The sequence below is a fragment of the Tupaia chinensis genome, unplaced genomic scaffold (genome assembly GCF_000334495.1).
Source record: "Tupaia chinensis unplaced genomic scaffold, TupChi_1.0 Scaffold000394_1, whole genome shotgun sequence".
Taxonomy (NCBI): domain Eukaryota; kingdom Metazoa; phylum Chordata; class Mammalia; order Scandentia; family Tupaiidae; genus Tupaia; species Tupaia belangeri.
Window position 1 is genome coordinate 2,014,291 of NW_006159896.1, and position 9,371 is coordinate 2,023,661.

The 9,371-nt window shown below is 54.8% G+C and overlaps 1 protein-coding gene across 2 annotated transcripts in view; it reads right to left on the reverse strand.

Annotated features, from left to right (window-relative positions):
- The window catches only part of CFAP157 (cilia and flagella associated protein 157), an 8,116-nt gene extending 1,125 nt beyond the window's left edge, over window positions 1-6,991 (reverse strand). For both annotated transcript variants that reach the window (XM_006154077.2, XM_006154076.2), the window contains exons 1-7: window positions 6,793-6,991; window positions 3,504-3,775; window positions 1,962-2,115; window positions 1,255-1,522; window positions 866-996; window positions 536-686; window positions 67-233 (exon numbers count right to left, since the gene is read on the reverse strand). In XM_006154077.2, coding sequence (XP_006154139.1) covers window positions 67-233; window positions 536-686; window positions 866-996; window positions 1,255-1,522; window positions 1,962-2,115; window positions 3,504-3,775; window positions 6,793-6,956 — 1,307 coding nt within the window. In that variant the 5' untranslated portion in view covers window positions 6,957-6,991. The remainder of the gene's footprint in view (window positions 1-66; window positions 234-535; window positions 687-865; window positions 997-1,254; window positions 1,523-1,961; window positions 2,116-3,503; window positions 3,776-6,792) is intronic.
- Window positions 6,992-9,371: the final 2,380 nt, after the last annotated feature.

Here is a 9,371-nt window from a genome sequence, read left to right on the forward strand (position 1 = left end):
CTGGCTGTTTCACCCCCCCCCCCCCATGGCTGCCTCCTCTGAGGCCCCACAGGACTACCTGCTCACCTCTCCCTGAGGGTGCGATGGGGCTGGGCCTCCAGACGGGGCCCCTCAGGGATCTGGGCTCTCAGGACTGCGGCCGCTCTGAGCATGGCCAGCAGCTGCTGCAGCATCTCCTTGTGCTGCATCTGGAACACCACGTCGAAGTCGCCGTCCTCTTCGTCTGTCTGCATCTGCCGGGAGGGCGGGGTGGAATCAGGCCATGGCCCCAGTACCCACCCACTCAGTGCCCTGGCTGTGATGGGAGGGAAGACTGAGGCCCATGGCCTCCCAGGGCCTCAGAGAAGGAGTCTAGGTCCTTTAAGACCTTGATGGGATCTTTGAAGTCTGGAATCAGAAGAGGACAGCCAGCCAAGAGTCTCCCAGGGAAAAGAGGCCTCTGGGCCTGGCCCCAGCCTGGCAACTTCAAGGTGTTCTCAGCAAGCTGCTGTGTCCTTGGTGTCCTCCCCAAGCACTCCCCCCACTTCCCACTCACTTGCAGAATGTCCTGCAGGTAGGAGGTGGCCTGGGTCAGGGCCGTCTCCAGTGAGCCCCGAGCCTTCTGCTCTTGGATCAGCTCCTCCTGTAGCCGCTGGGCCTCCCCCTGCTGCTGCTCCAGCTGCAGGCTCAGCTGGTCTCTCTGGCTCCTGGGTGAGGGACTGAGATGAACTAGCAGCTGGCTCTAGCCCAAGGCTGAGCTAGTGGCACCTGGGCCCATGGCCCTGCCATTCTCTGCAGCCCGGGCCTCATCCTGGGTCATGTGTGACCAGACAGGGATGAGCTCAGGCTGGGCCCCTGCCTGCCCAGCCCTCCCTCTGGGCCACACCTCAGGGCCTGGTTGTCAGTCTGCAGCTGCAGGAAACTCTGCTCCAGGCGGCTGAGCAGGAGGCGCAGCTCTTTGGCCTCAGCGGCACCCTGCTCCTGCTCATGACACTTCTTGGTCAGCATGAGGATGATCTGTGGGTGCAGGCAGATGGCTATGTCCCCCCAGCCCTGACTCCAGATGGGCTCGCCTCTGTGGACTGAGCGCCTCAAGCTCCCCACAGGTGGATCCACTTTCATAAGTTATGGGAGTTAAAGCAAAAGAAATCCAGAGCTGGGCCCAGCACCATGGAGTCCTCGCAGAGTTCCCGTTCCCTCCCTTACTGAGCTCGAGCCTGGGTCCACCTGGCCCAGCCGTGTGCGCCCTCCCTCTGCCCCACGCTCTGTGCGCACCTTGTGGTGGCCTCTGCTGTTGCGTGCCATGACCTTCTGGGAGCTCTCGAGCAGCTCCAGCTGTTTGCACAGCTCGTCCTGGCTGCCCTTGAGCTGCTCGTTTTCCTGCAGCAGCTGCTTGCTGTGCCGAGACGTCCTGGCCAGCTGCAGGGTCACGCTGCTGTTCTCCAGGATGGCCCGTCTGGTCGTCTCCCACATCTGGCTCGTGGCGACCTTGCGGAACTCGGCGGCCACCAGGTTCACGCGCTGAATGATCTCTTTCCTCAGTCTGCTCAGGATGGTGGGCGTGGGAGGGGGCCGGCTTCCAGCCCCCTCCTCTGGGTCCCCGGGCACCTGGGACCATTAGACACCTCTGCCCTCTACCCCTGGAAGAGGCAGGACTACAAGCAGGAGGCTCTTCCCTGTAGACCTGGACCTTTGGAATTTGAGCCATTTCAATGTAATATATAAATATAATGTGTAAGTAAATATATATTAAATATTCTATAATAAATATAAATGAATACAGTTTTAAAAAGTGGAAAAAGGAACTCGAGGATCCTCCAGTGCCAGCCAGCCTGAGGTTTGGAGCCGGGGTGTCTGCATCTTCGCCCACCTACATAAACCACCTGCCAGGGCCCCAGGGACCAGCGCAGTACCCCAGTCAGAAACCGAGGCCTGGGACTAGGGCGTGCCTGGCCAGGACGAGGGCACCGAAAGCCACCTACCTGTCCTTGTCCAGCACCGACTTCTTCTCCAGGGTGTGCACGTAGTCCTTGTAGTCACTCTCTTGCTTCCGCAGCTGGTCTTCCAGCAGCATGAACTTCTCCATGAGCTCCTCTTTCTGCAGCCGGAACTCCTCCACAGCTGCCAGCTTCCCCCCTGCTCCCCACAGGGCACAAGGCCTGATGAGGCGCTGCCTCAGAGGGCAGGGCCCCGGTGGGGGCAGCGAGGGCCTCAATTAAGTCATGTCCCTCACGTCTCTGTCCCTTCTTGCCAGTGTCCCATCCTTCCTGCACACCCTGATAAGGAGGGCTGGGCTACTGACCCTGCACTGCCATGCCTGGTCCTGCCCACCCTTACTCCTGGTCTGGAATGCCCTCCCTCCTCCCCTCTTCTAATCTTAGGGAGCCTTGTTCAGGTTCCACCTCCACCAGGAAGCTTCCCCTGATTCTCCCTTCTTGTGAAAATATTAGCGACCGCAGCATCTGAGTTCAAATGTCCTCACAACCTTTGCCAGCTGGGTGACCTTGAGCAAGACACCACTTTTTTGAAGTATTTCTCCACCTACAAATCTGTGTGCATGAGAGAGGATTCCTGCCTGGCCAGATTGCTGGATAATTCGGTAGCTGGTGTGCATGTGTAATATCCATCCCATCCCCAGGTGAGAAAGCAGGGTCAGAGGGCAGCGCCTGCCCCAGGCCCCAGATCCCGTCAGTGGTAGAGCTGGCATTTTTAAAGTGGTGTGTGTATGTTTGCGTGTTGTTGTTGTTGTTGTCTTGCCATAGGGTATGTTTGCCAGAGGGAAAAAGAGAAACTGAAATCACTGCCCCCTCCCACCCAGGGGGCATGGCCACACCGCAATCCCTTCTCCAGTCTCCTCTCAAGACTTTGGGCATGCGCACACATGCACCTGACGTGATTTTCAAGCCGTTGGGTCTTACACTTGAACCTAGACGGTGATCATGAGGGATCCAGCCACCTTAACCTCCACGCCCCCTGCTGGCTCCTGAGATTTTTTATTTTTAATTGCCAGAAGGCACATGTGCTTACCAGAGACAGAAACAGAGGGGGAGAGGGAGAAAGCACCTCCTGATAAGATGTGGTCACGCTGCAATCCCTTCTCCATTCCTCCATCCTGTCAGGATTTGGGACGTGCACCCATACGCGCCTGGCATGATTTCCAACCTGTTGGGTCTTGGACTTGAACCAAGAAGTCGATCATGTAGGGTCCAGCCACCTTAACCTCCATGATACCTGCTGGCCCCTAGAATTTATTTTAATTGCCAGAGGACCTGTGTGCTTGCCAGAGAGAGACAGAGAAACAGAGGGATTCTGCTGCAATCCCTTTCCGTTTCTCCACTCTGTCGGGATTTGAGGTGTGCATGCACATGTACCTGGGGCTGAGATTCGAACTTTGGTTAGCCATGTGGGAGCTGGCTCCCTTAACTTAGGCTATAGGGCTGGCTCAGTAGAGCTGAGATTTGAGCCCTGGACTTTTTGCACCTGTGGCTTGTGCCTGCAGGATCACCATCTAGTCCCTTCCTCACCAAGGATGATGTTCTCTGAGGTGAGCTGGTCCTTGGTCTCCTGGAACTCATGGCGCACCTGGGCCAGCTGTGCCTCGAAGGCGTCTTTCTCCAGCTCCTTGGCCAGCTGCAGGCTCTGGAGCTGTTCATTGAGGTCTGTGATCTCATCCACCCGCTGGTTGAGTGTGCGCTTGAGAAAGGCCACAATCTCCTTCTTGTTGTTGGCCAGCTGCTCGAACTCCTGGCGGAACAGCTTCTCCTGCACAGCCAGCTCATCCCACTTCCGCTGGTACCTGGGGTGGGAGTGGGGCAGAGATCCAGGGGTCAGGCAGACCAGCAGACCTCTGGTGTGGCTGGACCCACACTCCTGGGCCATGCTCCCCATTGTCCCACCAAGGGGCATTTGAGTTCTTCCAACCACAGCCTTGGCTGAGCCTCATTTCCCACTGTGCCCCCAAACAGTAGTCACGACAGCCACCAACACCGGTCTCAGCTGAGTCCCCAACTCCTGTGCCTGGTACACCATGGGTGTGCAGTGTAGACTGGCATCCCTTTTTTTTTTTTGGAGAGGTTTTTGCTATAGGGCGCGTGCGCTCGCCAGACAGACAGAGAGAGACAGAGACAGAAAGCAAGAAATCACCCCCCAGGGGGATGGTCATACTGCAATCCCTTCTCCTCCATTCTCCTCTCAGGATCTTGGGCACGCACGCACACACGCCCGGCATGAGTTTAAGCCACTGGGTCCAGGACTTGAACCGCGGTCGACTACATGGGAGTCCAGCGACATAGCCATTACGCTAACTGCTGGTCCCTAGACTGGCATCCTTATAACAACCTATTAATAAAAGGATGCGGGCCTTCTATGTGATGGTGATTATAGATCCTTCATCTATGATGATTACACTCACTTTATAGTGAGGAAACAGGCTCAAGGGATGAAGCAAAAGAGGCGCAGCCTGAACTTGAACCGAAAGCTGAGGCTCTTAGCCACACCACTTACTGCCGCAGTCAGTCGGCTCTGCGTGCCTCCCTGATGCTGCACTTCCCAGCCCCACGTCGTGGCACGCGCAGTCTTCCTCACCCTTGTCCACTGAGTGAACCCCGGTGTTGCCTCGTAGCTGCTTCCTTCTCTGCCCTGAGCCACATTTGAGGCCCGCTCTTTGGTGCATTCCTGTAGGTTGACCTTGTCCTACTGGGTGGTTGAGACCCGATGACCTGCTCCTCTCCTCCACCTGGCAGACCCCTCACGTCCTCCACCTCTGTATTCTCAAGGCTCAACAAATAGTACGCACCCAATAACTGTCTGCTAAATGCATTTTTCCTGAATACATTCCATCTGATAGTTCAGTTCAAAGGAAGTTTGCGAATCTTAGGAGCATCACAGAACTTTGCATAGTTTCCAGTGGAGTAATTGAAGGTATTTGGAAGTTGCCCTACTTCACAGTTTATCCAGCCAGTATCTTTCAGATGGGTACTGCAGGGCACTTCAGGGGTGTGGAGCTGGACAAACTGCTTTGGGGAGTGAGGAAGCAGCCTGGCATGGGAGAGTCAGAGAGTCCGGGGCTTCTATCCTAGCACCTCTTATTCTCCCTGTGGCTCAGTCCCCCATCTGTGCAGGGGTGGGGGGGTGACAGCAGGGCTGCTCTTGTGGGATTGCTGAGGACGGAGTACCAGCACAGGGCCTGTGGACACACGTGAGGACTCCAGGTTAGCTATGCTACCTGCAGCATCACTCATTTGGGAAGAGCCTCTGCCAACTCATTTGTCTTTGTAAGGATCACTCAGATTGAGGCTGAGGCATCAGAACTGGGAGAAAACTTTTTTGTTTTTAGAATTATTTTTTATTTAATTTTATTTATTGTCATTATTTTATTTATTTATTTTTTATCTTATTTTTTGGAGAGGTTTTTGCTATAGGGCTTGTGTGCTCGCCAGAAAGACAGACAGAAAGCAAACGATCACCTCTGAGGGGGATGACCACACTGCAATCCCTTCTCCATTCTCCTCTTGGGATCTTGGGCACGCATGCCCATGTGCCGCCTGGCATGAGTTTAAGCCACCAGGTCAAGGACTTGAACCGTAGTCAACTACATGGGGGTCCAGCGATGTAGCCATTATGCCAATTGCTGGTCCTATATTTTATTTATTTACTTATTTTTTGAAGTTGACTAGAGAGAGAAGGAAAGTGAGAAAGCAAGCTGCCAGGTTCGGGACTTGGACCACAGTCAGTCATGTGGGAGTCCGGCCACCTTAACCACCAAACCACCTGCCAGCCCCCAAAACTAGTTTTAAAATAACAGAAATGATGGCCAAGTGCACGTCTCTGAATGAAGTTAGAGGATCCCTCCCACCACCACTACCCAAGTCACACACAAAACCGACCCTAGGATAGAATGTCATGGTTGTAGAGAGAGAATCAAGGGGCCAGCAGGTGGCATAGTGGTTAAGGTGCTGGACTCCCACATGGTTGACCACGGTTCGAGTCTCAGACCTAGCAGACTGAAATTCACACTGGACACGTGTGCATGCATGCCCCAAATCCCAAGAGGAGAATGGAGGAGAAGGGACTGTGGCATGGCCATCTCCCCTGGGGGGGGGGTGATTTCTCACTTTCTCTATGTCTCTCTCCAGTGAGCACACACACCCTATAGCAAAAATCCCTCCAAAAAAAAAGAAAAAAAGAATCAATCTTTCTCTCTTATATCTGGGGAAACTGAGGCCTAGCATGGGGAAACAACTAGGGTTGGCAGCTAGCTAAGTCAGTGGGGCACAGGTGGCACATCTAGGAGGTAACAGGAGGGACACAGGGTCCACCCCTCTGCCAGGAGGTCCCAATTTACCCCACTATTTTTTTTTAAAGAATTATTTATTTTAATTTTATTTATTCATTCATTCATTTTTAATTTGACCAGAGAAAGACAGAGAGAGAGGGAAAGTGAGAAAGCAAGCCGCCAGGTCCGGGACTCAAACCACAGTCAGCCATGTGGGAGTGTCCAGTGCCCCAACCACCATGCTACCTGCTGGTCCCCTTCACCCCACTATTAAACTCTCCTTTATGAAGCACATGGTCCCATGGGGTAGGAGGGAGGCCTGGGGTGGGCCTGCTCATTACTTTGGGGTCTCGGGGCTCTGGGAGCAGAGGATGGGGAAATCCATTTACCCTCAAATCCTGAAGCTTCTCAGTGCTACCCGTGAGGAAACTGAGGCTGGGGTGGGCTGGGCCAGGGCGTCATGGGGCCCAGAGTACAGGCCTGGCCCCTTGGCTGAGCCAGAGCCTGACCCAGTAGCACGGACAGTGCCCACCACCCACCGGGCCAGCCTGTCCTCCAGGTCTCGGATCTGGTTGTGGTAAAACTCCCGCATCTGCTCGGCCAAGGGCGCTTCCACCGGCTTGTTGGCCGCGCTGGGATCCCTCTTGCCCCCTTTCTTCTTCTTGACCTCAGGCTCCTTGCTTGCCTTCTTTTTGGGAGCCATGGCTGATGGCAGCCAGTGCTAGGGCCCCTTTAAGAGGCCAGGTGGTTGCTAAGGAAGTTGGCCCTATACATAGCAACAGGCGAGGCTGTGAGGCCAGGCTTAAAGGGACCCTGCCCTCTTCCCGGCAGGGAGCTGTGACTGGCCCTCCCCCTCCATGGCAGCCAGCATCCCAAGGCCCTCGGCTCAGTGTCCCAGGTCAGGGCATCTCAGACCAGGCCAGGCCCTTGGGGCACTCCTCTGGGCTCTGGGGAGGCCCCTCTTCCGCCCAAGTGGTAACGAGTCAGGTGGGAAATACCAGAATGGGTCAGAGCTCTAGGAATCACCATCCTGCCCCTTCCAACTGGGACCTCCCTGTAGCCTGCCAGGACCAGAAGCCAGTCACCTGGCCCTGAGCCCAGACAGTGCCTCTCCGGGGCCTCTGGAACCTTCTCGTGAACTCTCAGGTGATGCAGCCACACTGCACAGGCATCCTGCCTGCTTCACGCAGAGCCAGGACGGAAGGCCTGTGGTCAGAAAGGGACACCGTGTTGCAGCTCTCGGGCCGGTGTCCTGGGACGTCCTTGTCCATGGGCCGGGTCAGTCGTCCACAGAGCTTAGTGGAACTGGCCCACTGCCCGATGCTGACCCGGTGGCCCATTCTGTAGCTTTGGCCTGGGGTGGCAGCATCCCAAGGGGATGGTAGCGGGTGTCAGCTGGTAGATGCCTGGCCCAGCGTGGGTTCCAGACAGGCTCTGGCCCCTCTGGGGTCTGCCTCCATCCCTGATCTCCGGCCCATCTTGCCTGTTTGCCTGCTTGTGTCCTTGTTCAGCTGCAAGATGTGCGACTCTTACAGCCAGACACATGGTTCCAGTCCCAGCCCCTGCAGCCTGAAAAACACGTCAGGCTCGCACGTGTACCCACGCGTGCCCAAATCCGAGAATCCCCAAAACAGAAAGAATTGCAGCATAACCACACCCCATTATGGGTGCTTTCTCCCTCTCCTCTCTCTGTCTCTTTGTCTCTCTCTAGTGAGAGCATGTACCTTCTGGCAAATGGGAAAAAAAAAATCCAACTCTTGGGACTAGCAGGAGGCGTGGTGCTTGAGACACTAGACTCCTACATGGCTGGCCCCGGTTCAACTCCCAATAAATTGGCTTGCTTACTCGCTTTCCCTCTCTCTCACTCCATGTCTCTCTCCTGTCACATTTTTAAAAATTGGGACCAGCAGTTAGCGTAATGGCTATGTCGCTGGACTCCCATGTAGTCGACTGCGGTTCAAGTCTAGGACCCGGTGGCTTAAAACTTACGCCGGGCGCGTGTATGTGCGTGCCCAAGATCCCGAGAGGAGAATGGAGGAGAAGGGATTGTGGCGTGGCCATCCCCCCCAGGGGGTGATTTCTTGTTCTGTCTCTCTGTCTCTGTCTGGTGAGTGCACGTGCCCTATAGCAAAAACCTCTCCAAAAAATTTTTTTTTAATTAATAAATAAAAGTTAATATTTCTTTAAAAAATTCAACTCTTGACTGGATGCCTTTATTAATTCATTACATTCCCTTTCTTTATTCACCTAATAGCCTTGACCCTTTGCCCTTATTGAGTGGTGTGTCTAGAGCAGCACCAGCGATGTGTATGGAGTAGCGGAATTACAGTCTGATCTGAGGCTCTGAGGGAAGGTACAGGAGGCTACGAGAGCGTGGGGGCAGAGTCAGGAACAGCTGCCATCGTGGATTCTGTCATGGTGGCTCTAGGCTTGAAGAAGTTACCTGGGGAGGAGCTGTGGGTGGGAGGTGAGGACAGAGTGCAAGGGTCCTGAGGCCTGAGAAAGCACCTCAAGGTTGATGAAGGCCAGACACGCTGCAGCTCAGGAAGGAGCGAGCAGGTGATGGAGAGGTGGGGAGACACCTCCCAGGCCAGAGCGGGGCCTGCTTGTTATCTGATGGGGAACAGGGAAGGCTCCCAGTTGCATCTGAAAGCTCTCCCTAGCTGCAGGAGGTGAAGGATTGGAGTGGGGGGCAGGAGTCGACTATTAGGTCAGCTTGGCCCCCGGGGTGACAACCGTAACTTTCCTGTGTCAGGCATTGTCCTAAAGCTCTCCACAGAAGGTCACAATGAATCCTCGCAGCAGTCTCGAACACGCGGCTCTGCACGAGGGAGGCATTTGTTCCCATTAAACTGATGTGAAAATTGAGCTTTGTCTCTCTCTAGTGAGAGCATGTACCTTCTGGCAAATGGGAAAAAAAAAATCCAACTCTTGGGACTAGCAGGAGGCGTGGTGCTTGAGACACTAGACTCCTACATGGCTGGCCCCGGTTCAACTCCCAATAAATTGGCTTGCTTACTCGCTTTCCCTCTCTCTCACTCCATGTCTCTCTCCTGTCACATTTTTAAAAATTGGGACCAGCAGTTAGCGTAATGGCTATGTCGCTGGACTCCCATGT